The sequence below is a fragment of the Filicampus tigris genome, chromosome 6 (assembly GCF_054856515.1).
Source record: "Filicampus tigris isolate MCC_2025a chromosome 6, RoL_Ftig_1.0, whole genome shotgun sequence".
NCBI classification, from domain to species: domain Eukaryota; kingdom Metazoa; phylum Chordata; class Actinopteri; order Syngnathiformes; family Syngnathidae; genus Filicampus; species Filicampus tigris.
The window spans coordinates 10275529-10303079 of record NC_141222.1 but is presented as its reverse complement, the minus strand read 5'-3'; the positions used below and the strand labels follow the sequence as shown (position 1 = coordinate 10303079).

The 27551-nt window shown below is 41.1% G+C and overlaps 1 protein-coding gene across 2 annotated transcripts in view; it reads right to left on the bottom strand.

Annotated features, from left to right (window-relative positions):
• The window catches only part of abcc6a (ATP-binding cassette, sub-family C (CFTR/MRP), member 6a), a 29450-nt gene extending 12123 nt beyond the window's left edge, over window positions 1-17327 (bottom strand). Inside the window, exons 1-12 of one of the 2 annotated variants that reach the window (XM_086033508.1) lie at window positions 16921-17327; window positions 13390-13566; window positions 13159-13284; window positions 8336-8473; window positions 6183-6305; window positions 5058-5119; window positions 4798-4929; window positions 3511-3717; window positions 1994-2171; window positions 1434-1595; window positions 1256-1348; window positions 605-808 (exon numbers count right to left, since the gene is read on the bottom strand). In XM_086033508.1, coding sequence (XP_085889634.1) covers window positions 605-808; window positions 1256-1348; window positions 1434-1595; window positions 1994-2171; window positions 3511-3717; window positions 4798-4929; window positions 5058-5119; window positions 6183-6305; window positions 8336-8473; window positions 13159-13284; window positions 13390-13566; window positions 16921-16962 — 1644 coding nt within the window. In that variant the 5' untranslated portion in view covers window positions 16963-17327. Of the gene's footprint in view, window positions 1-604; window positions 809-1255; window positions 1349-1433; window positions 1596-1993; window positions 2172-3510; window positions 3718-4797; window positions 4930-5057; window positions 5120-6182; window positions 6306-8335; window positions 8474-13158; window positions 13285-13389; window positions 13567-16920 lie in introns of those variants that run through there. The other variant, XM_086033509.1, reaches the window with a different exon arrangement.
• Between the last annotated feature and the right edge of the window lie 10224 nt (window positions 17328-27551).

Genomic DNA, 27551 nt, shown 5'->3' with positions numbered 1-27551 from the left:
TTTTAACCCAAAAATGTGGCTTATACTCCGGAGTGACTTATTGACTGAGAAATAAGGTATGTATATTTAATCAGATCTGGGCTTTGCCTAACCGTCACCGAGTTTCCATCTGCATATTTAAACGACCCACGTGGTCCCAGTCCGTCCCTCGTCGGCGACAGCCAATCGGCGTCGAGAACGTGATCTTCATGTCACAGGCAGGCGCCGCACAAGCAGAAACGACGCCAAAGAAAAAATATCAAACAAATACAATTGACACACACAGACACACAGCGTGGTGATCAGTGAAATAAAAACAATATGTGGCTCATGTCATTGTGTCTGTGAGACCAAAAGGTAGACAACACTGTTTAATTCTTTATTTTATCCTTACTCGGCGTGTCAGGAGTGTGGCACCTGTGTGTGACGTGGTACAGGTTAACTCCGTTCTCGACGCCGTTTGGCTGCCTCGGACTGACTGGGACCACGTGGGTCGTTTAAATATGCAGACGGGAACTCGATGACAGTTAGGCAAAGCCCAGATCTGTATTTTATGATGTTGGATTTTGTGTTTTTGTGGTGCTTTGTTCACAAAATGTATAAACTGTTTTGTCAATGCTCTTACCATGAAAGAAGAGGAATTGAAAGATGCAATAGAGATGGAATAAAGAATCTGGGATTTCTTCAGGGCCTTCAGCTCTTTTTCTCTATAACCCAACACCTGCTCCAGGAAGGCCTTTTCCCAGGCATAGAATTTCAGAATCTTTATCCCATTCAAGATCTCGTTCATGAGTCTGATGCGGCCATCCATGAACTTCATTTGAATCTCCTGTTAAGCATAAAAAGATGAAGCACAAAGAGTGTTTGTGAGCATGGATCTGTTGTCACAATAGCGTCACACGTTTTTCTGAATATAAATGAGCCCTATAAATATTGTCAGAATTCATGGGAGGTCTGCAATTACGTGCCATAAATGTGGTCACAATCCAATACTGGGTTTGATTAAATTCGACTTCTAGTTCATGAAACCACATGTTGTCCCAGAGAAATGCAAAGTTGTGTATGACTACTCTTTCCAGTCATTGTTGTAGTCACACTATGAAGGGTGGACCCAAAGAGAAGACAAAGTGTATCATGCAGGCCCCAAACCCACATGGCTCCTCAGCTACTATCTAAACCAGCTGTGACAATCAGGACCTAACATGCAACATGAGAGCTGCTCTGAAAAAATTGTAGAATCATTCCTTTATTATCATTATGAATATTACAATTTTACCTGCAGCTTGCTTCTTTTCTTGGCTATCAATCCATTCAGTGGGAAAATGAGGATGACTGTGGCAATTCCTGCCAAAGCTGATGGTCCAAGGTGCTACCAAAAAGAAGGCAAACAGTCAGTAGTCGCAGAAGTTTCAATCAGACAAATCGGACACACATAGCATTCTACATTCACATACCTGCCACAGGAAGAAGAGACAAAGGGCAATTTCTATGGGGGCCAGCCAGACAGCGTTGAAGTAGACCACAAAGTCCATAAGCTTCTGAGTATCTGCTGAAACCAGATTTACAATTTCTCCAACAGTGCAGGTCCTCCTGGCAGCACTATTTATCACCAAAGACTGGATTGACAACAAAAGAGACATTATTGTTGAGTGCACTTTCATACTTTTTAATGAATGGATGAATGAATTAACTAACTTATTAATCCATTTATTTATTAATTAATTTATTTATTAAATATTAAGAACACATTTATGGTGATTTAAGGATGTGAATCATATACTATATGTACAAGTGTCTTGGTAAAAATCTCTTGTGAATTAATGCATTAATGAGGGTTGGGCTGCTCGACATCTTGACCACACCTCACTCTGAAAAGCCTTGTTTTGGACACAGTCCAAATGTCTTTCTCCAGACAGTTTACACTGTGCACTGTGACTTTTTCTTGACAGTACTGTACCTAGAAAGCTGGCTTAATATGGCTTAATACTTTTGGATAATGTAATACAATGCTCACCTTCCTGTAAACCAGGCCCATGACAGCTGTCTTAACCCTCATTCCCACTGTGAAGCAAGTGTACATGTACTGATGGTTGAAGAGGGACTGCAAGCAAGAGAGCAGGAACATGAGAGTGGCGTAGAAGTACCCCTTCCACAATGGCGCATCTTGATCTCTCATGAAGCCCAGGAGAAGACTGAAGACACAGAGAAGAGTACAACTCGATCACTCGGTTGCATGCACAGCTTAGAAAAATCAAGAAGAAACAGATACAATTTCACTGTCAACATGATTCTAAGGCAGACTTTCATGTGTCCAGTGATTGGCACACAAATTCAATTCAATTAAAACAAAGCAGCTTTGTTTGCGCAACACTGCTCAGCCTGTAGCCAGCCTGCCCTCACACCATGCCAGCAACTGTCTTATTGTGGTCTGTCTGTGTCTGTGTCATTCAGAGACCTATGCTGTGTGCCTTACTGAGGCAAAGGGCTGTGGTTTTGTCTACTTCTTGCTTACAAATCCATGACCCTAATTAACACTTCAAATAATTCAGTGTTTGTGCCTCAAAAACAACATTCCAGTCTGACCACTGGCACAGTACGGCAAGAGGGGGCCTTGACTTGCTTTCATTGTTGCCAGATTACTGACTTTTGTTTAGTTGTCTTTTGACACAAATACCTAGAAAACAACAATGGCATTGGTATCTGGGGATAAAATATACCACAACTATTTATATGTGAGTTTAAATTTGAATGTGATACTTTTTGGGGCTGTTGTTTTTAAATCATCATAACAAGGACATCTTTCTTTTCAACTGAATTACATCCAGGTAGGTTCAATCCAGCTTGAGGTTTGGAGCTTTTGGCAGCTGTTTACGCAGCACATTGAACTCAGTGTCACTTGGTTTGTGGGACACAAGCACTGAAAATGTGACTCAGCAACACAAACTCAACGGTTTCCATTTCTAAATATAATGATTTACATAACTGCAACATTCCGCAAACCTCATTTTTGTTTTTTTGACCTAAACTTGCTCATATATGAGAGACAGTGAGTTAACAACATCTTCAAAACTGTTTTTTTGTAATGTTGGAGCCCCCAACATCAAACTGCATTAACCATATTCAGATACATTAACAGTAATACAGTATGCTATATGGACAAAAGTATCAGGACACAAGCCCGATTAAAATAAATGAAATAATCAATCAAGGACTGACACCCCCATCCGTAAATTCTGTTGCCAGCTTGTGAGAACATCCTGGTGCACAAAGAATTGTCCATGCTTGGATGGGTTTACAGTGGAAGAATGTTCAAGGTCTAACCTCGTCCTCATCAAACACCTTTGAAATAAGAGAGATTGTAAAACAGGCCACCCTCCTAAATGTTACTTGATGAGTGAACAGAAAAATGCCACAGACACACTCCAAAAACATACTCAGTGTTCCTGTATCTATAATGCCAGGTGTCCCAATACTGTACTTTGGTCCATATAGTGTATTCCAAAAATTTCAAACTGTTGTGCTTCGTCTTACCTCAACACCTGGGGAATGGCGAACATGAAGGCATCATGGAATATGATACACATGGTACCAGTAAGGAAGTATGGACCAAATTTGCGTGCCAGAGTTCTGAGCAGAAAGAAGCCAGAGCTCTGCTCTTTGTGAAGCTTCCTGAGGAGCTGAGCTTGGTCGGGCAACCTGCTCCCCAGTGCCACACCTGATGTCAAGGCCTTTTCCTGCCTGTCACGGGGATGAAAAACAGAGTAAGACACATGGCCTCTGCTGCTGGGACACAATATTATTGTTTGTTCTGCAGCACAGTGGCTCCGTACAGTGGTACATCTGTATGTATTGTACTGTATGAATGCATTTGTAATCTGAGCACAGCCATACTTTGCCTGGACTATTGATTCAAGATGGCTCAAGATGACAGTTGGCTATGTTGGAAATTAGAAATATTCCTTTATTTGGAAAATGCTCTTAAAGAGGGAAATCAACCCAAGCACATTTTTTTCAAGAATATGTTCCCAGCGGGCCCACTAGTTGAAACACGGCATTCTGATTAATGTAGCGTTTGTGGAATATGAGTTAAGCAGCAAAATCCACCCCTTTTTAGCCATCTCAGGGGGTGGCCATTTTGTTTTGACTGAAAATGACATAACAATTGCTCCGGGCTCAGGTAACGACCAATCACAGCTGAGCTTCAGAAAACAGGTCAGCCGTGGTTGGTCGTTACCTGAGCCCTGAGCAATTGTGATGTCATTTCCAGTCGACAGAAGTGACAAAATGGCCGCCCCCGGAGATGGCTGAAAACAGGTGGATTAACTCTTATTTCACAAACGCAACATTTATCAGCATACCTTGTTTCAACTAGTGGGCTTGCATAGAAAATACTCTTGAAAAAATGTGTTTGGGTTGGCTTCTACTTTAAGTAAGACATTATGAAAGCACTGGAATGGATTACCTTACAGGCCACATGATGAGTACTGTCTATCGTTACAGCCTGCAAACTACATGTGCAACCAGCAGAAATGATTAATGAACACAGCGTGTGTGATTGTCATCTTGTGCTAACAGTTTAGTAATGTAATCTGTTGTGCTTGCTCTGCCTTTTGAAGTCAGGAAAAGTCCATCATATTACATCATAAGTGTTATTTTGAAATGATCTAATCATTGGCATGATGGGACTTGAATATAAAGTGTTTCAAACTGTTTGTACCGTACATGTGAGTTAAGGTGTCTTCATGCAATATGAATGTGTTTTTGTATCTGACTCTTGAGGACAATTTGGGATATTTTAATTGCATGAGGTTATCTCACTTTTGAATGTTGGCACATTCCACTGTCCAGTCCTCTTGCAGCACAGAGATAATCTTATGTGATGTGTCTTCCTCTCTCAGCGTCCACAGGTCCTCCGCTGCTAGAGGAGTCCGATATCCCTTCACAACAAGTCTGAGGAACAAGTGTGGAGATGATTCACACATATAATTATCAGCAGAACACACACATTCAAACAAGTCCAAATGTTGCTGGGCTGAGTCATTTGTGGGCTCAAAAAAGAGACGTTTTGAAGACCATACCCAGTAAACCACCAGAAGAGAATCTTGGACAAAAAAGAGGCGTCTTTCACAGGGCAAGGATTCTGCAACAGAATTAAAACCCAGGGTGACTCTTCTTTTTACAGCATATGCTAAGCTGCAGAGCTTTTTGACATCCATGCTGAGTATGATAGCAAATAGTTTATTTATGAAATGCAAATAAATGCTGTTTCAGAGTAGAGGCCATGAGCTCCTACAAGTCTGCATCCTGTAAATAGAGCCCAGTGTTAGCACGGAGTAAAAATGATGTTTGAGGTCAAAAGCAGCAGACGGGGAGGAAATGTGTCATCGCAAACTGTCCTATACATATGCACACACACACACGCACACATAGAAAGTTTGCCTACGCAACCATATGTTCCTCCCCATCCTGCCGCCCCCTCACGAGGCTGTTTACTCTCTTTACACCAACACTCCATTTCATCCTTCATTTCCTCTCTGACTGTGAGTAAGTTTAACCAGAGGAGGAGAAGGAAGTAGAGGAAGAAGAGGTGGACACACCAAGGAACAACCAATGGGTGTGTCCACAACGCCAGTCTGTGGCTTCTCCACCGCACCACCGGCCAGAAATCTGCTAGGGACTTTTCCAGCTGTTTGTATGGTTTATCACCAGGGAAATATTACATCACAACTCTGTTTGATTGATGAGGGTCTCACTTTCAGTCTCCTGAAGGAGGTGGTTTGGTGGGCAAAATAGCAGGAATAGCTCTCAGTATGACACTGTGCAGTCCTGCACTACTCTGACCTTCGTCAACAAAGACAACGTTTCATTAATAGCTCAAATACAAAAAAAAGGGGGCGACATGGTAGCTGTGTTCAGTGATAAGTCATTGCTAATTGATTGCCGAGTTTCAGCGTCCATTGGACATTGCAATACAGTAGATGTGTCATAGTAATGGTATGCTGGAAAACATACACATGCTTGTTCACACTCTCCTCACAGGAAGCTAAAGCAATGAGGTGAGAAGGTAAAGAGGTGAATCACATCACATCGTTGCCTCCAAAAGGCAGAGTGCCCTGCAAACAAAGGTTTTGAACCACAAGATGCTCAGGTAGAATAAGGCTGCAGTATTTTAACACAAGTGGGATACATTTTCCCCTCCTTACCTTTTCGAAGACGTTTTTCCCATCTGGAGGCAGGTCGGCAAAGCAGCACAAGAAGAGTTGGACCAGTTGAATGGTGAAGTAGGAGAAAAACGCCAAGTATCTCACAATATCAGAGTCAATGCCCTGTGGAGTAAGTAAACACCAACCTTTAGAGACCATGATGGCAACACATGAGTCAGCGAGTTTAGTTGGTTTAATCTATTACAGGCACACTTTATAAGTCTTCCTTTTTTTCTTCAAAGCCACGAAGATAACTAATGGTTTTGTGGATGGAAATGTTACAGCAAAAATAACATTATATAACCAATAGGTTTCAGTCGCATCAATATGTTGTTTGATTGCTTAATCTCCACCAAACCTGCTTAACAAATCACACAACATTCTGTCAACTTCAGATGTCTTCATTATGCTTTTGAATGCAGTGTCACCAGAGTCATAGCACTATATTGACTTTCCCATTTTTTGCTTTCCCCGCAAATTTTATAGCACAGGATATGGTTTAAACTGTAAAAATCACAACACAAATGTTTATGTTTAGATTAAGGTTGCTTTGAAAACAAAAAAAAATTCAAGATGGTAGACATATAAATGCAGCAACATCTAAATGTGCTCCTCGGTCACCCTGACACACAAGTGCAAATAGGGAAATTGTGGTTTTAAAATCCATCATGTAACTGTAAATTATGGGATCAGCTGTTACATAAACTACTCATTCATAATATTCTGTAATGTAGGACCTTTTGCAAATGTTATCCTTGTCACACAGAAGCTGTTTGTTTTGGCACATTTTGACTCTTGAAGTCAGCGTCACAGTCACAGCTAGTTTGTTGTGCAGCAAATGTATGGTTATGTATGCAATCCAGAACTGTATGGTAAACAAACATTTTCTTTGAAAACTATGGAGCTGTGCCCAGAAAGATAATATAATGTGACCAAATGGATCTTTCCACATATAGAAAAAAACGGGTCAAGCTGGTCAGAAGTGTGGCTGAGAAAAATGTAGGTCAAGTAAGAATGGCTTTGTTGAAGTTGGTAGACGGAAACGCTAACAAAAGCCCGTTTAAAATGAGAGTCGGTCCAGCCTATAGGCAATTTCTATTTGATCCGGACAGACAAAATGGCAGATTCATTCTATTATTTGGCTTTTGATCCGACGTGAGACTGACAGTTTTCGTCTGTTTTCAGGTGTTTAATGTATATAGTGTTTTGTGTTGATTTATTGCTTTCACTTGCTGTATTATGGCTAATTTTTGTTGGATGTAAAATGCTTTGTTAGAGCTGTAGCTGTTGTGAAATGAGCTACATAAATAAAATTGTATTGTATTGTATTGTGTTGCATAAACGGACGGCGGAAGGGTAGACGAAGAGAGGCGCGACATGGCCCCAAATACGCTAGACGAGACTTGCGCTGGCAAAAAAATAAAGTTATGCCAGATTTATGCCGAGCGCATGGGTGCCAGTCTACCAACATAGGGCCCAAAGTGTCTGTCGAAAGTGTGAAAGCTTTTAAGTGTGGATGTATGGATTTACATCTGGCAGAGCGTTCACAGGAAATAAGACAATAACTCCAGCACTGACGTTCTTCTGGTCTGACCTTGCACTGCGATGGCTCACCAGCATTTATCCCAGACCAATCATTACAAACCCCCAAGCAGTGTGGGAATCTCACACTGAGGGCGATAAAACGAAAATATGGATGCGTGTTTGTTTGAGTGTTTTCTTTTTATTTTTTAGAAATGCAAATGAAGCAGCCCGCTTTGAACCCCTAAATATAAACTTAGGCCGATTCAACAATGATTGCAGTGTCGCACAGCTGACACAGGAAGAAAAGAAAAATTTAAACGCATGCAGGCTTGACCAGAATTGGCAGTGTCATCCTCCTACACATGGTTAATGTACAGTTATCTTAGCTTAAAATGGAGGATGAAATACCACTTTGCTGACATAGCATATAGCTCAAGCTGTGCTCCTGGAAATTTGTGTCTAGACTATGGTCAGCTACTCACTTTACTTGATATGACTCCATGGTATTTGACAATACAGGTTCACTGGGGACATGCCTGACCAACATTTGTACATATAAATTGATATAAAACAAACATAGTAATCAATGATTGGAAATTTGGAGTAAATACATAACGATAACAACATACCTCATCCATGGCCAGCTGGATCTTTGCTCTGAGTGGCACCAGGGAGCAAACAACAGCCAAGACCCAGAAGAGGAAGAGGAATACAGAAGAGCGACAACCTCGTATTCTTTCCAACTGGATGATACATAAAGCCAGGATCTGAACAGAAACAGAGAGCGGAAAATGATTTACACATTTATAGGGTGGCTTCTTACCAGAGCTAGTTAAGAAGTGCTAAAGTCATTCCAACACTTGGAATCCTATTATAAAACAAAAAACAAACCAACAAAACAAACAGAAACCCACATTTAATTTTACTATGGGCCTACTGTAGTATTTTATAATACCACATGCTTTTTAATAAGAGGTGTCAAATACAGGTCCAAAAAGTAGTTTGGCATTAGCCACAGGTGCTCCTACTCAGCCGGCAGGTAATGGAGCTCCCCTGCAGGGTTTTTACTTTCTGGACCTGGATTTGACACCTCTGGCTTTAATGAGACCAGAGAGTAGGCACTGGCAGGATGCTTCACTGATTCAGTGGAAGAAAACAAAGCTATCTGCCAATGTCACTAAAAACAGAGTTGAATAGTTCAACTTGGTGTGACCAACAGCACTTGTTTTGTCAATTTAGTTTGTAGGGTTTGCTCTTGCCCTGCTCAACCCTGCCTTAAAAAAACATTTATAGCATAGAGTAGATAAAGCCTCTTAACATGTTGTTTTTTTCTAGAAAGTAAGAGCCTATGCTGGGACACAGTTGTCCTCAGTGGAGTCATGCGTTGGGATGTTGAGCCACAATCCAATCCAAGTGGCCAAATGAGACGTCACACTATTGGGCCAGCTCACCAAGTGGGGAAAAAGTAAATTTAGAGCACCACATTGGTTAGTCTGGGATGAGCCACAGTACCGCCTATTAAAGACTAGGAGTAATAGGATTTTCCCATCAACAACTTGATATGGGGAGAGTTCTGTGTGCCCTCACTGATGTAAACAACATCGCTGGCTTCTCATTCGGTGGTCTAACATTGATCATTTGCTCTTTGGCTGTTCTTTTCCACTACAAACTTGTTGTTTGTGTGGTTGTGAATGTATTTCAGTAGGCACTGGGAGGACAACATGTTTTGACAAATAACGTGAGCTCTACCATCGTATAATATCTCTTACTTTTAAGTAAGACAGTAGAGTCGTTCAGCCAAAAGTTTTAACTCCTACAGCTGCTCGAACGCAAGAATACTTGACTGAAAGATGCTCACATTTCCAACGCAGCTCAGGGAATTGTAAGAACTGGAGTTCTTCGTCACAGAAGACTCATTACATACATACAATCGCAGGCCACAACATACAGTAACGTACGCACTCTTAACAACCAGATTTCTGGTCTTATTCAAGATTTTTTTTAATATAATCAATAATTCTGCAGAATATAGTATTTTTTTTCACACCACCCAGAAATGCAGACCGCGTACATAGGTTCTTGCAAAGAGACGGGGAGCCTTGACACAGGATCTAGCAAAAGCTTTCAGCCATGCAGAAAGCTGTATTTCAGCCACCCCAAACCAATCTCACAGGGAGAAATGCATGCATTGTGCTCAGAAATACATAAAGACTAGCTTTCATATAGTTGTATTTACTGATTTTCTTTGACGGGCTGGAATAATGGAGAGTGAGAAGGTGGGCCTCCCTTTAGGGTGCTTGAAGGTGTCAAAATGCTCGCTACAAAATATGTGGAGGTTGTTAATGACCATTTCCTGGAATGATTTACAAAGGTCTCGGTTCAGTGTGAGTGAGTAAAAACTATTGATTCGCTCTCAAACCACTTGTCAGACATTCCATGCCTTCCACTGTAAAATAATGCTCATGCAATAAATACACTGTACAACGCATGCCAAGCTGCAAAAAATCCGATTTAAGTTTTAGCTGTCATGGGTAGTCAGGAAAGACTTGACTCTGGACGAATGCTGCTTTAAATATACTGTATAGCAAGAATTCAAAGTCCCTGGTTTCTGGCACTTTCGGTCCTCAGATGATGAGTTTTAAATTGCATTACCCCAAACCTCACTGTAAAAGACTGAAAATTGTGCTGTGCATTTGAATGTCCCTTTTATGACTAGCCATATTACTGTAAGGCCATCAAGCCTGTTTGCATCTACTGTATGAGTAAGTGGGTGGAACTAAATCCATCATTGAGCCCCAAGTAAAACCCCTACCTTGTAATTACGTGGACGCTCTGCAGGAATAGTGAAGGCTCAAGTTTTACAGTACGTCATGGATGCTTTATATAGTTCTGATATTAGTTCCCTTTCACTGACACAGTGATGCCATCCAGTATGTTCAGCTGGTCTTCGTGGTGATGCGTGGCTACAGTCACCAGGGATCGGCATATTGATACCATTCTAACGAAAAATACATACTCACATTATGTCACATACTACTCATTTGCTATGAATTTCTTTTACACGGAAGCAGCACTAGCAATTTGTTCAAACACCTGAAGATCACTAATTCCGTGAGCCACATTGATCTTAAAAAAAAAGAAATACAAGCTGCACCAAAAGTTCAGTCTCCTGCACAACCTACTGTCAGACAAAAAAAAAAGAAAGGTTGCATAATGGTAAAGTGTATCAAGGTACAGTCAGCACAGTTTACTTGGCAAGTGTCATGACAAAGACACGGCTTGTGTTGTGTCTGTTCCTTATCTAATATTTTGCTCGAGGGATAATGCAAAATTTATATATTAACATGTATTTACTTTCAGAAGTCATAACACTTCATCAAGCCAAGTAAAAAAAAAACCTTAGGTACAATAAGGGTAGAATTGTATATGTTCATAAACGCGTTGTGAACTAAATTGGGCTGGTTTGAGCCATGAAAGCTCAGGGCTGAAAATAAGTCCCACTCCGGCCCCGTGTATCGATATGTGGTATCACTCCCTAAAAAAAAAAAATCACCATCCTGAGTATATTTCACACAACTATGTTTTTTGGCTCTTCTGTTGATGTGATAAATGATATCTCCCCAACCCTAAAATAAATGCATGAAATTAACCCTCAATACAAGAAATGTCTTTTATCCAAAGACGTGTTTATTCGTGAGTCTGCAAAGACCACAGGTGGGCAAGACAGTCTGGGTTGGGCAGCAAGAAACCCAAAAAGGCCTACAGAGAGTGGGAGCTTTGTAAGCAAAGCGACAGGCAAGCAGCAGTGGATCAATGTCCATCTGACTGTTCACTGCAATGTGCTGCATTTATCAACCCAAGTCTTGTCAAGGTATTGTACGCAACTGGCATTCTGTGACTGTGCAGCTTTAAAGAGGAAGTCAACCCAAACATTTTTTTCAAGAATGTGTTCTGTGCAAGCCCACTAGTTGAAACAAGGCATTCTGATAAATATTACGATTGTGGAATATGAGTCAATCCACCTGTTTTGAGCCATCTCTGGGGGCGGCCATTTTGTCACTTCTGTCGACTGAAAATGACGTCGCAACTACCCAGGGTAACGGAATCACGGCTCACCTGTTTTCTGAAGCTGAGCCGTGATTGGTCATACCTGAGCCCTGAGCAGTTGTGATGTCATTTTCAGTCGACAGAAGTAACAAAATGGCCGCCCCCTGAGATGGCTAAAAAATGGTGGATTTTGCTGTTTAACTCATATTCCACAAACGCAATATTAATCAGAATGCCATGTTTCAACTTGTGGGCCTGCTGGGAACATATTCTTGAAAAAAATATGTTCGGGTTGATTCCCCCCTTTAAAGCTTTGCGCCTTTTTACGATTCAAACCCTGGTCATTATAGCCATGTGCTCATGAATCAATGCAAAGTCCATGTCTTTGTGACAATTTAACACCTAACTACCACACTTGAAGTGTCCTATGCCTTCATGTACACTATTCCCACATGAAACTGTAATTGATGTTAGTATAAGTCTACTCTGCAAACTGATGATTGATGGTCAAATACAAGCACGTTTACAGAGTAATGCAATATTTACATTGACTGCAACACTATAAATCTATCAAAAGTTATTTTTCTTTTCACCTCTGTCTTGCCAATGAATACATACATACATTCTATATTCTTTCATGTGTTTGCGCATTAACGTGTGAGCCACATTCCCAGAAATTTCTTGTTGCCCCCGGCAACACAGGGGGAATGTCTGACAAGTGGTTTGAGATAGAATCAATAGTTTTTACTGACACACACCGAACTTGACTGGCAGAATCATCATGTTGTAGTACTGCTGATTGTTGTGAATGTTGATGCAAATGGTCTGGGTAAAATTATCTAGAGAAAATAGCTTTAAGAAAAGAGAAAGTTTCACATGATGACGACAAGATTGTCCAACGATTCCCTTTCACATGAACTTGCCAAAATTCTGTAACGTGTATGCCAGGTCAGAATTTGGCAATGTCACTTTGGGGGAAAAAAACCCACTAGACACATACAGTATACTGATTTATACACTGGGTAATTTCTGAAACTGTGTTTTGCATTACCTCCTTTCAAATATGTAGGTAATGCAACTCCTCTGGTCACAGTAGGGGTGCAGGACATTGTACACTTTGCTTGGAGAGGTCTATAAACACTAACACTGACCTGTCATAGTTAGTTTAGTTTGTTTTAGACCTGTGTCCAAATGTTTGGGTTTTCAGACTGAAAATTGAATTTTGAATATGAGTAAATAAAATTGTCCCATGCTCCTTCGGCAGGGGGGCTAAACATGGAAGTGATTCTTTTGGCTATAATTGGCTGCATTTACACTTGTATTTTGAAATATTTATCAACGTACATTTGCCCTCTCTAATAAATAAAGGAAGAAAAAAAAAATCAAGGAAAGCCATCGTTTTTACCACAGTCATGCTGCGAATGATGGGGCTTAGAAGGAAGATCATGTGCTGCTCAATCTCCTCGCTCCTCTCCAGTAAGATGTAGAAAAACTCCACAAAGCCAAAGGAGGCCAACAGAAACCCAAGCACCTAAATAGTACAGTGAGATCAGGTTCAGGCTTTATTTCAAGAAAAAATCATATATATCCTCTCCACAAGCAACAGAGGACTTCACATATTCAATGCAAGACTCACCATCTTGGCGATACAAAGGGAGGACACCTGAATGCGTCCGTGGTCATGGCAGTAAAGGTGAAGGCAGTACAGAGGGGTTAGGATCCACAAATAGACACATGGGACCCACACTAGAACTGTGTTCTGAAAACACTGCGTCAAGTCTGGATTGGCTGTGTACCATGTGCGGTTCCAGTCCTGCAAGAGAGATAACAAAGAAGAGGATTTTTTCCTTGAATATTATGCTTTAAAATGATCAATGAACTACAAATTGTACACTGCAATCATCTGAGAATGTGAGAAGACTAGGCCCAAATCCAGAGAATGCAGACTATGTTTTAGCATTCCTAGCAGGACAGAGTGAAACCACAAACAGTCAACAAAATTGGGAGTGAGTCCAGGCTGCACTGTGTGAGGAGGTGTTCTTTCTTTCTCTGAAAAGCTGAGTCAGCCTTAGTCAGTCTTTGACCTTGTCACTGTCTTTTTCAAGTCAAAGAGATCAAACATTAGACTAGAAACTGAGTTTACTAACAAAAACCCAACTAACCATTTGTTGGTACAGTTATTTATAGATTACATAAGATTGTCAGAACCAAAGACTTTCGCAACAAAATAACACAGTGCGTGGCTTGTTGTTGTCGTCTTGCTTTTTATTGTTCATCACCTCAATGGCCTGCAGTGTGTCTGGCTCTTCTAACAAGATGCCAAAGGAAGTGGTTTAAAAGTTCCTCGTATGGCAGCACAGATTGGCTTTGCTAAACAAGGGAGAGTGGCTTGAAGCCATAATGTCGTTATATAACAACCAACCAGGCACAGCTCTGTCATTAAACCCTTGAAGGTGCACCAGTTCGTCAAATGTGGACTGGAAACATACTCATTGCAAATGAAGTGAAAATGAAAGAACATATGGGGCCTGATTTTCATGGCCAGCGCAAGTCCAGCACCAAGCCCAGACTAATTGTGCACATGGGTGGAGTTTTCTTTCTATTTGTATTTTCGTTGACGTGCACAGGACAAAATGCACATTTGCGCCATTGTGGGAGTGAACACAGGTGACTTGATTCCCGGCCAGTCGAAGTGGCTCCTATCATTCCAGAGAGGGGCGCGGTCTATATGGCGGAAGCATAACAGACTCACTGGATTCCATGCAGAAGATTGCACAACTGCAAGAAGATCTTCACTTGCAGATCATGTTAAATTGGCTTCTGTGAAGTGTACTTGGAGACCGCCTTCCACCCCCCATCATGCATCTGTGTGTGAAACCACCCCCCGACACACACACACACACACACACACATACTTGTCCCGTGGTCAGGGGGCTACTATATAAAAGTTTGTGATAATAATGCATAATGATTCAGAAGGTTCGATGCATGCTGATGTCATATGTATGAACAAAATATGATAACATCCACCACACAATCAGTGGAAATCAAAATCTCTCAGCCTGCGCTTTGATCAAATAAAATAAAATAAATCGCTTTTCACCACCTGCACCACAACTTAGACCTGCTTCTAACTGACCTAGCGTCTAGTCTATTTTCTGCCACCAAATTGTCAGGTATGCCGGGGGTATGTAATAGCAAATTTTTCCAAGCACGCAAAACTAGACTTGCCTCGAAAAGAAAATGAAGATGCGCTACTTTTTACGCCAGTGTCACTGTCAACGAAAATGGAGGCCATGTAATTTGTCCCACCTTTGCACTTTAACAACTTGAACTCCTCTGGTAAAACTTGTGGAAGATGTATCTGTAGGCTTCTTTTGTACATTCATCCACAATTATGAGGTGAAAGATCACTAATGTTGGTCTGGCTCACAATCTCTCATATATTTCACCCCAAAGGTTTTTGATGGGACTGAGGTTATGGTCGTTCCACACCAAACTCTTCCAAACATGGATTACTTTGGAATTAAAATACTGGGAGAACAAATATATCCAACTTAACTCCTGATTACTAAATTGATAAAAATGTGTCTCTTGATATTTTTGTTGTTCAAAGAGCATGTAAAAACATCAAAAGGGTGACTGTTACAGCATGAATAGTGATTAATCTCTGTTTACCATAGTCTTGCCACTTTTCATAGCCTCTGGAGCCAAAAGGGTGTGAATCATGGTCTGACTAGCAGCTACCTGTTTCATGTTGAACTACAGCTGTATGTTTGTCTTGCGACAGTCATATACCGGTAAGTATCCCTGCAAATTTATAAAAAAAAACAAAATAAAAAAAACTACCAAAAAGAGAAAGTAAATCAAAGGTCAGTGTTACGTAATGAAAGGACTTGCACTCACTGTGCATCTGTGGACTCTGTAAGTGCATTTAGGTTCATTTAAACAGTATTACTTTTGAGAGCCAGTGAGTGGGCAGCAACTTTCACAGACTCTTCTGACTCCTGTGGTCAATGGCAAAGAGATGAACAGAACGCTTTCATGAAGATGCACTCCAAACATTTTCTTGTACATTTCACGTCTTATCCACTTTCTCACCCTTGACTGAAGTGGTTTCAGCAAACCATCGGCTTGCATGCCAAAAGGCATGCTTCATGTGACAAACACACTGATGTGAAGACAAAACTGCTAAAGCCTCCTTATACCATATGGATTTAATAGGCTGTGCCCATAAAGCTGCAATGCAAGAAATGTTTCAATAAAAGCTGGGATTGATCCTATTGTGTATGTATAATGTATATGGACAGTACATTTCCAAGTTTCCAGTTTTCTTGTTTCTTCTAGACAGCTGGTCTTTGTACGCTTTAGAGAAATTCCCATCACTACCTCAAGGCTGTGACCTAAAAGCCAGCAATGACGTTGTTTCAGAGGTATGTGTAAGGTTCATTACTACTACAGTTAAAAAGTGAAGGTACAGCAAACGGAAGACAAATGCAAACACAAGATCAGTGCAAAACATACTCTTTGCTATGTTACACAGCTAAAACATTAAATCTTCACTTTAATGTGATACCAGTCATACTTTACTTTCATTTTCCCAGCAACATGTGATGGTTGTTTAAATGCTTGCAGGAGCAAAAACAGAAAGTGCTGTAATGAGAACCAGAAACACAAAGGGGGCGTGATGAAAGAGGAGAGAAAAGAGGCAAGTTCTGACCATGAACATTCCAGCCCAAACGTAGATATTGTTTTTCGCAAAGATATGAAATATGGAGAACTCCTAATGAATAGGAAGCAACATTTTCACCCCCTAGTCCTAACTTTAGATTCCCGTCGGCCGCAACATGCATATTCTCCTGCCAAATATAATGTGGAAAATCTGTGAAATTCCCACATGGACCACAAGAAGCGAGATTAATTGACAACATGTTTGATTATTTGAGGACAGGAAGTGTCAGCCTCATTTGGCTCATGTTTTTGTTTTTTTTACCTCCAACAACAGCTAATACCCACCATTCAAGACGAGAGTCACAAAGTCGGACACTAATCTACATGATAAACAGCAGAGAGAGTGAGAGAGAGAGAGAGAGCGAGAGAGCGAGCGAAAGAGAGAGACACAGAGAGAGAGAGAGAGAGAAAACACAAAAGGCCTGTTGAGACTCACCCACAGAGGGTCCAGGCCACTGAGTCGGCAGAAGGCATCCATCCACTCGCTTGCTGCTTCCTCTATGATGCTCCACTTGTTGGGCTGGAACAGTCCTGCTCCTCACACTGGGTAGCACACCTTCAGCACACGTGTGTGTCCGAGTCAGGATAAAGAATTCACTGTGTGTCCTTGACGGACCTCTCCTCTTTCTTGGATGCCAATATTTCTAGTAAAGCCTTTCCTTGCTAATGTGTCTGAATGGCTCAGTGTTTATTAGCAAGTGTTGGAGTGTGTCTGTGTGACTTGTCCTCCGCTTCTATATAGAACATCAGCTCTCAATCAAAGTTTGCATAGGTTTGAACTGCTGCTGCCCTGAGAGCTTGTGTCGTTCTGAGTCTCACCCTGTCTGCCTGCCTGTTTATGAGTGTGTCTCCTTGTTAGGTGGGTGGAAATATTTCTCTTTCTCTCGCGCGCACACCCCTCTCCTCTGTCCCACATCTGCTAGATTTCAATCAAAACACCAAAGCTACTCCCCTCAATGGGATGACGGTCCCCCACCCCGAAAAACTCCTCCTACTTTCACTCACTGCCTCCTCTCCAGCCTTCTCCCAGCTCCTTAGCCCACATCTCAGACATCACCTCGTGTGACCACACAGTTTGTGCAACTTGTACAATTTAAAGTGGGGCTAAAGCACCATTCAAAAACTGTCAAAGTCAGGATATTATGAACTCAATCGCTGTTGGGTGACATGTCTTCATGTAAAGCTGAACAAACTTGCACATTTGTGCAGAAACCACATTGTGAGTGCACAGTTGAAGCATACTGGTATTAGTAGCTTTTCAGTCCAAGTAAAAATATGGGTACGTGATTTTCTGTGGGATTGCTAATGTCACATGAATTTCCAAGTATTGGTAAAAAAAAAAAAAAATGCTGACACAGGACAAATAGAGGACAAAGTTCATTAATAAGTAATCGAAGCCAGTTTGGGAAATGTAGTAGTAGAAGAAACCCTAAAATCACCATGATACGCTGTCAAAAATACAAAAACTGGGAAGCACATCAGCACAAAAACAGCCAGCGAAGGAATTATTCCTTTAAACATTTCCACTTTCAGTTCCCTTTTGTAGTCCAGCTATCTCTTTGAGAGTACAACGCGTTATCGTAATTGCATGTCATCCTCAGTGGACAGCAAGGTCAAAGAAGGACATTTGCTCTTCACTGTGGCCAAAGACTGCAGGACTATAGCAACTACAAGTGAGGGACAGAGAAAAGCCTGAAAAAATTAATGCCCTGTGCATTAAAAATGTTCATGATTGTCTTAACTTCCTGTCCTACATGTGATGAATGCATAGATTAAAAAGGCAAACAGTGCTCTCATTTTTTTTCCGATCATAAAGCTTCAACACTTCAACAAATATGCATGTCATGTCTCCTGTGTGGACCATAAAAACGAATGCAGTCTCAAGACATATTGATTAATAGAACCCACGTATATTGAAAAAAGGGCAAAAATCTTTAGAGCTCCTCGTGGTCGACTGAAAAGTGTCTTCCAATTGCGCAATTTTGGTCACCCTGGTCAAGACACAAGGGAAAAGTACAGCACAACAGCTGTGCAGGAAAGTATGACAGTCTTTGCTGGGACTAAAACAAGCAGCATCATAGCCACAGAGAGAAACATGGAAAGTTTGGCAAGGAGGACGACCACTACCTGATCCTACGTCTGGACGTGCAAATATGAGATTATTATTCTTAAAATTAGTCATCATCACGTTATGTTCTCCACCAGACTAGGGAGTTGTTATTCATTAAGACCCGATGCTAAATGCCAAACTGTATGTTGCATTATACATACGTTGCTCATGACTGATTTTAAAAAAAAAAAAGGTTGTTTAAAATCAAATCGGCAGATATTAGATTTTGACAGTTTGAGGGATCATCCGGCCGGGATGGTCTATTTTTCACCGACAAGCTCAATTTATGTATGTTTTTTAAATCAGGGAAATGTTAAAAATATTATCTTGCATTTTCAATTTGATCAAATTGTTTCAGAGAAATTAGTGAATAACTAACTACTCTCAATATGCCCCTTTCTAGTCTGTACAAAAGCCACACACCCCTCCCCTCCCTTCATGTCTTGGTGGGAGTCAGGGAAGGAATTGACTATGTGTTGACTTGTCATAGGTTCCCATTCTTTTTTAGTTATTTATTTATATAATTGACAGGGTTGCAGGTTACCTGGAGCCTAGCCCATGGCTGATTATTGGGTGAGAGGCGGGGTAGCCCCGAAATGGTCAGCAGTCAGTTTGTGGTGAGATACTGTATAGAGAAAAAAGTAATACACAACATTGGGCAATATAGTGCCTTTAATCAACCTAAAATTCATGTTTTTGGAAAGTGGAAGGAAGCCGGAATACCCGCTGTTCACCCACTCAATCACAGGGATTACATGCAAACTCAATTCAGTTGATTGGACATGATTTGGAAAGGCACACATTTGTCTTTATAAGGTCCTACAGGTGACAGTGTATGTTAGAGTACAAACCAAACATGAAGTCAAATGAATTGTCTGTAGATCTCCGACACAGGTTTGTCTTGAGGCACAGATGTGGTAATTGGTACAAAAAAATGTCTGCTGCATTTAAGCTCTTAATGAGCACAGCAGCCTCCATCTGAAAATGAAAGAAGTTCTCAACCAGCAGGACTCTTCCAAGAGATGGTCGAAAGTCCAAATGGGGCAATTGGTGGTGAAGGGCCTGAGTCAGGGAGGTGACCAAGTACCCGATTGTCACTCGGAGAGAGCTCTAGTGGCCCTCTGTGGAGGGAGGAGAACCTTCCAGAAGGACAACCATCTCTGCAACATTCCACTAATCAAGCCTGTATGGTAGAGTGGCCACACGGCAGCCACTCCTTATCAACAGGGACATGGCACCCACTTGTAGTTTGCCAATAGGCACCTGGAGGACTTTCAGACCATGAGAAACAAAATTCTCTGGTCTGATGAGACAAAACGGTAAATTCAACAATAATATTCAGCCAAATAAGCACCAGGCACCATTTTCACTTGACCAATACCATCCCTAAAGTCAAGCATGGTGGTGGCAGCATCATGCTGTGGGGATGTTTTTCAGCGGTTGGATGTGGGAGATTAGTCGGGAATGAGGGCAAAATGAATGCCACAATGTGCAGAGACATCCCGGATGAAAACCTGCTCCAGACTGCTCTGGACCTCACACTGGGGCGAATGTTTAACTTCCAACAGGACAATGACCCTAAGCACACAGCCAAGACAACGAAGGAGTGGCTTCAGTAAAATTCTGCGAATGTCCTTGAGTGGCCCAGTCTGAGCCCAGATTTGAATGTGATAGAACATTGCTGGATAGAGCTGAAAATGGCTGTGCACCGACGCTCCCCATCCAAACTGGAGTTTAACAAGTACTGCAAAGAGGTACGGGCGAAAGTGCCCAATGCTACAGTAGGTGTGCCATGCTTGTGGCAACATAATCAAAAAGACTTGAGACTTAATTTCTGCCAAAGGTGCATCAACAAAGTATTGACAAAGGCACAAAACAAAATGTGGAAAAAGTGAAACGCTGTGAATAGTTTACAGATGCAGTACAAAATAGTATTTCCTATTTAAGGATACGTCATCACTACTGCTGCATCCAGAACAAATGTCAGAGCAGCTTTTGGGCCAACGCTTCTCACCTGATCATTCCCAGAGAACGTGAGGTCAGAAGTGTTGCAATCTAGAAGTAAAAAAAAAAAAAAAAATTGGTACAGATTTGTGGACAAGCAAAACCAAGAAATGTGCAAACTGCTGGTACAGGCCAAAGACGGGACAATGTAAACAAGCCGATGCACGTCTGGTCTGTAAATATAACCAAAATAAGGTTGGTGTCAGCGGATGGCCCGGCGACAGACTGTTTACAGCAGTAGGGAGTGAAAGGCGGCCCGGCGCAGAGCTAGTGGGTAGCTGGTAAAAGCTGGGCTTTTTGTGGTCATGGCATGTAGTAGTAGTAGTAACGTCGAGTTGGCAGACGCTTGATGCAGAGGTTGGCTGCGGGGGTGGCAGTGCCTGAGCCAGCCTGTGGTGGTGTGGTGTGGTTAACCAGTCTAGGTCATCTACACTTCCTCTGGCCTCTGTTCCTGGGAGGAAAAACAGTCTAGTCAAAATAATGGTGTCATTTTGGCTTCATATACATTCTAGCAAGGGAAGACAAATTTAGCAACAGCAAAGCAAAGGGAGGCGCCAAAAAGCGACAAAGTGAGCAAAACATTTGTTCTGTTTTTGCTCTCTCTTAACTATTAAATAAAGGGTCTTAAATTAGGAGTTCATCTTCCTGCCGCCTTTAAATTCAGATCAGCCTACGCAAGCAATTATAAACAGGGTTTGTCTTCCGCTTGTCACCGTGTTGTTTTATTTATGGTGCCAGCTTCATTTAAAGCCTCATTAATTTTTAAGATGAGACTGGATTTTGACACAGGAGCTCCGTTGTGTTGGGCACATCATATGCTATTTGTGTAATGTTTGGGTGTACGAGACCTTTTTAATTCCAGTATCTGGACTCCAGACTAGCCTCACATTACTCTGTCAGTGATATGAGGCCAAAGGTATTTACCACCTTTCCTGGCATGGTACCTGCTAAGATGCTCACTCACAAGTAGAAAACATTCTCGGGTAATGTGTCAATAGATTTGAAATAAATGTACATGCTCATGTTTACTCTGAGCTAATATCGCTCGCGCTGTGGTGGCTATTTCAATAAAAACAACAACAGGTGAAAGGGGACTCAACATAGAGCAAACTGACAAGCAAGGTAAACTGTCTAAATAAGTATAATGTAATCTCATTTAAGGTCACAGCTGTTAACTCTTGGTAAGACAATAATGCCTGTACAGTGGATGTAAAAATACACACTCCTCAAATGCCGTGATTTTGTGATGTAAAAAAGTGAGAACATCATAAATCATTTCAGTAGGTTTTTCCATCATTAATTGTGAAGTACAGAAAAATATAGAGGTGTCAAAATAGTGTACCTGTAATAGTGTATCCCTAACATTACTGTTTCTGTATGATGATGAGATCCGTTTTGATGCGTGGGACTTGTGCTTGAGTTGTGGGGGTGTAAAAAACAATGGTCAGTGTCACAGCCTGAAGTGGACACTGATTGGCTGTCATTGTGTTTGGCATAACCAGATAGACTCCTATTGTAGGGCAGAGGGCAAGTTGAGGAGCAGAGAGAAGATTTGAAAATGGAGCTGCATGTGAGAGTTGTTGGTCCGATGAATGGTAAATTTAAAAAATGCCCTGGTGGCACTATTGATAAAGGGGGAGTGATATGCCTTCTTTGTAAGAAGGACTTTGCTTACCAAAGAAGCAGTTCAACCCTACCACATAAATGCAAAGCAACCAGCCGCGACTAAAGCCACAGCTAATGATCGCAACGAAGACGCTAATGTAGCGAGCCTTTGCAAAGCTCTTCGCTAAACTAAATTCAAGAACAACCCGCGTACGAGCAAGTCTGTGACTGACAGGCTGACGAATGTTCTTGCAAAGCGAATAGCGATGAACTGCAGGCCGATCAACAGAGTTGAAGAGAAGGGATTAATTGAGGTGATTCAAACATTTGTTGCCACAGCAGCCCCCCACCTCCATGCTGTTCAACTGCCCCATGTCAACCATAGAGACTTTCTAGCTTCTGGGAAACACTGTCTCTCAGGACCTGAAGTAGAAGGCCAACACCTACTCCATCCTCAAAAAGGCCCAACAGACGACGTACATCCTGTGGCTGCCTGCCACAGAGGCTTTGAGACAAATTTATACAGCAGGCATTTTAATCACTCTTGTCTTCATCCTTCATTGTGTCAAAATCAAGGCCAGATCCGGCACATCATTTTATGTGGCCCGCGAAGACTAATCATGTGTTGACCTGACATGTTTTTTTTTAATTGTCTTCACTGTTAACACAACATATTCGATATTTCAAGCATTTATTACCAATCCTTGCTTTAAAATACATTGAAAAATTGTTGAACAAACCATTTACTGCTTCTGATTTAAAAACTAGTGATCCATCAATTAGTTGAGTATAAGGCGATCATACATTTACACGGATTAACAGTCGTAACGGCCCTCCGAGTGAAATCAGAACTACGATGTGGCCCGCGACAAAAATGAGTTTGACAACCCTGTCTTAAACAGTTCACTTTTCATAGTGACAATTTGCGAGTTTTGCACATTTCTGTTGTGCCAAGCTTACTGCATTCATCATTGCAGCTTTGTGACTGCATCATTGCACATTTGTTGTCGTATCAGTATTGCTGCACTCCTGTAAGCTTTATAAAGTAGATTAGAGTCTCTATACTTTTGTGTTCACATCCTAAATGTATACTTTGTGATAGTGGCTTGATTGCTGTATGACTAGAGTGACCACAACTAACAGAGGCTAATTTCTTGTATGTTTTAACATACTTGGTCAATTAAGATGATTCCATTGATTCAGTTTTTTAGCATTACCACCGTTGTGCCCTCTTTCCTCTATTTGACAATGGCTGTCTTTACTGTGTTCCATGCACCGGTGTCAAATCCAGGTCCAGAAAGTAAAAACCCTACCACAGTTTGGCTTTAGCCACAGGTGCTTCTACTCAACCAGCAGAGAATCTACACAGACCATTTTAGAAGCACTTTACTCCTTTTCTCCCCTTAACCCGAAGTCAGCAAAACTCCACAGTTATGGATTGTGTTGGCATGGATGTGAGTGGGCAGAGGATGCCAAGAGAGGTATAAATTAGTAACATCTGCTTAGACATGAGGGATAATTTATCAGAATACCACACAACTTTTATGAATGGCCTTCTGTCTTCATTTGTCTCCAGCTTTTGCTTCATTTTAACGAAAATTTACTGTGAAGTGTGACATTAAGAGTAAGAAACAAGAAGCGTGAAAATTGGCAACGCAGGCATCTGTTGCATAACAAATTTAATTTGCTTTTCCTCAACCTTCTTACTCTTTCTGTTCACAGTCTCTACTGTAATCTGAGTAGAACATCTTCTAATCACCGCACACACTGTATTGATACTTTTTTTTCTCCACTAAGACACTTGAATGAAACTTGGCAGTGGTTATCCAACAAAAGAAAACGTTTACACTTGAATACAGTCAGTCAACTACTGTAAGAATGTTCTTGCTCTAAAATATGTTAACTAACTAACTAACTAACTAACTAACTAACTAACTAACTAACTAACTAACTAACTAACTAACTAACTAACTAACTAACTAACTAACTAACTAACTAAATCAGTGCCTGTTATATTTTGATTTTATGACACTGTCTAAAAAGGTATCAGTAAAAGGTATTAATTTGGGTTACATAATCTTTAAAACAACTTTTTTTGTCTTCCTCAATGAATCATTCAGGAAAGGTATTAAGTTAGGTAACAGCAATGTGGCAGAATGTCTCTGGACCTGTGGGTGGTTCCCCAAAATAGCATTATTTCTTTTGACTTGGTCTTGTTTTGTCCATGTTTTGACCTTGCGTCATGCGTCCACTGTATTTTTGCCAAAATGTTTTCTTGTTATTTCCCAGTGACTATTTAAATGACTTGTTATTATTTAATGTAATGATGTAATGTAATCTAATTAGTAAACTCCACTGCCAACGGTTCCCATGCAATCAAATGCATTGTAATTCAGGATATACAATTGAAGAGCAAAATAAATGTTCTCAGTAAAAGGTTGGGGAAAAAAATTAGATATACCAAATTCAGGTGATGTTTTTTTAATGGTTTTATGTCAGCTGTTGTTTTTTTTATGTGAGTGAGTGACACTGCCATTGATATACCACTCACTGAACGATGGCAACTAAGGACCAAGGACTGGCAGTTGACTATACAGTATTGTAGAACATATTTTATAGGAACAAATGGATAAACAATTTATTGTATACACCGTAAGTATTAACAGACTAACAGTCAGAACTGGGCATTTCTCCTACGTGACGGACTGGTCCGTCTATCAGCATATAATGGACGCACATTTGTAGGCGATAAATGAAAGACGGGAACCTTAAAAAAAAAACAACAACTCAGCATTGTCGGAAGGCCACTTTTTCCGTCTATGTAATCATCCCTCGTCTATTATCGCGGCGAGGCTTTTTGACAGCTTCAGGGACCTAAAAGGAGACGCATTTAGTCCGGCCGTGATGAGGCTTCCATGCCGCGGTGAGGATAGAAAGGCGGATTGACAGACGGCGGAAGGGTACCCCGGCCGCAGACGATAAACGGACCTGGACATTGTAGTATAATGCCCAGCTCTGCTAACCGTAATACTTGTTCTTCATGTATCCATCACTAATTTCATAGAGCATCTGCAGACACTTGAGGGCTTCAGCCTAAAAATGCAAGTCTTCAGAGTAAACACTGCAAAATTATTTTAATAATGCTCATCAGGATACTGTGGCTTCTCCCTTAACTCAAAACATGAGTGCTCCTACCCGAAAATAGAAGCGAGTGGAAATCCATGGAACAGTGCTCTGTCACTAGTTTCCCAATAATGTGGATTGCTCTCTCCCTAATAGAACTTGGAGCCAGACTCCCACTCAATCTGGCTTCCAGTGACGCACAATGACATTATATCATTACGAGTCACCACACTGGAGTGGTAAGAGTGGCATTAAAAAAAAAATCCTTGCCTTTCCTGTTGATGATTGCTGAGCAAGCACTTCTAAAAATATCAGCAAGAAAAACTGAGAAGGCCAGGATTGCGGTTATGGCATTTATAAAGAAATTATCCTCTCCCACGGAGCTGTAAAACATTGTCGTCTTCAGGGTGGGGTACAAATAGCATAAGTCTGATGCGGTAAAATGCTAAAATGACAAACTGCAGGTCAAAATTCCACATGAGCAAGCCACAGTTCACTGAGGGTTTTTTTTTAAATTTCAAATGACTGTATTTGGGGTCCTTTCAAGATCAATGACAGCAAATCTGAATAAATGGTTGTCTGTCTCTATGTGCCCTATACAGACTAACAACCAGTCCAAGGTGTAGTCTGCCTTTCTTGAAAGTCAGCCAAGAAGTCCAGCTCTCTCCCAACCTAACAGGATAAGAAATGGATGAGTAGATTTAGTATTTTGTACATATACCATAGCCAGGTGCTACTCATTGTACAATACATTTACAGTAACATGGCATTGATAGAATCAACTCAGTAGCAGCCCCATGAACCTCAAATGTATGCTACATCCCGGGTGAAGCCAGGGGCAAGAGGGAGCCTGGACGCCTCAAATAAATGTTGTGCACCCCCAAACAAAATCCCTCAAAATATATTATATTTCATATATTTTTTATTATCTCACGCCTCTCTCTTTCCCTCCACTTCTTACTGTCTTAATGTCTTGCTTGCCCCCCTAAAATATGAAATATATCAAGTTGTTTCTTCTGTCGTCTTTTTCGAGGTCGCTCGAGGAAATTAACAAAAGCACTACAGTATATCATGTTTAAACGGAACTATTACCAAGCAATATGAACATTTCTGGGCTTGCACAAGCACTGAAAAAAATGTTCTATAGTAGTCAATAGTACCCATTTTGAATTGAAGTGTTCGAAAACAGATGCACAATATATGCAAGTTCTTTATTTCCTACCTAATAGGCAGCTAAACAGATTGAAAATCAAAATAAAATTGTGACTTTCACAAATAAGCCCTCCCGGTTGCACAGCATAGTGCTGTTGATCACATAGCAAAGCGACACACTGTCAATCATATTTTATGCCTTGATTTGACTAACGATTTGTGCAGAGTTTGGGTGCAAGTGCTTATCACACATAGACATAGAGACGGAAAAAATGGGATCCAGACTACGCTTAGTCCGACCATATTTTTAAGATTCCCGTCTATCGTTTATCGCTTACAAAATGGGTGTCAGTCATAGGTGGATAGGCGGGGACCAGTCCACCACATAGGCGGAACGCCCAGCTCTACTTTTAAGTACACATATCAGAATCATTTTTGCACTGTTCTATAAAGCTACAACATATCGTCGCTGTCCTGTGAAAAACACGTTTGTCCAATTCAGTAATTTTTAAAAAATGTTCATGTTAATGGATGTCTGTAACGCAGAAACCCCATTCACGTAAAAATAAAACAAATTGCAAAAAATGGACATACATGTTTTTCACAGGACAGCGATGATATGTGAGTATGCGTATAAATGTGTGTTGTGCATGTTTCGGGTCTAAATTAGTTTTGACTTTTAAAAATAAGCCTGTCCCTAGCAGTCTCAGGCTGGAATCAATATTTTTTAAGCCATACTTTGCAATGCTAGGTGATGGAACATTTTTTTTTGTCAATGATTTTTTTACTCTACTTCACGATGCTAGGCACTGTAACAGAGACACGCAAGAAGTTTAACACCAACCTGTGCCTGGTCCAGTTGATTATGATATGATTAGAACTGGGCATCGCCTATTTCAAGTCTGCATATTCAATCGACCCACGTGGTCTCAGTCGGTCCAGGTCAGCTAAACGGCATCGAGAATGGACTGAACCTGTACCACGTCACACGCAGGTGCCGCACTCCTGACATGCGGCCGAGTAAGGAAAAATTAAAAACTAAAACAGTGTTGTGTACCTGGCGGTCCCACAGA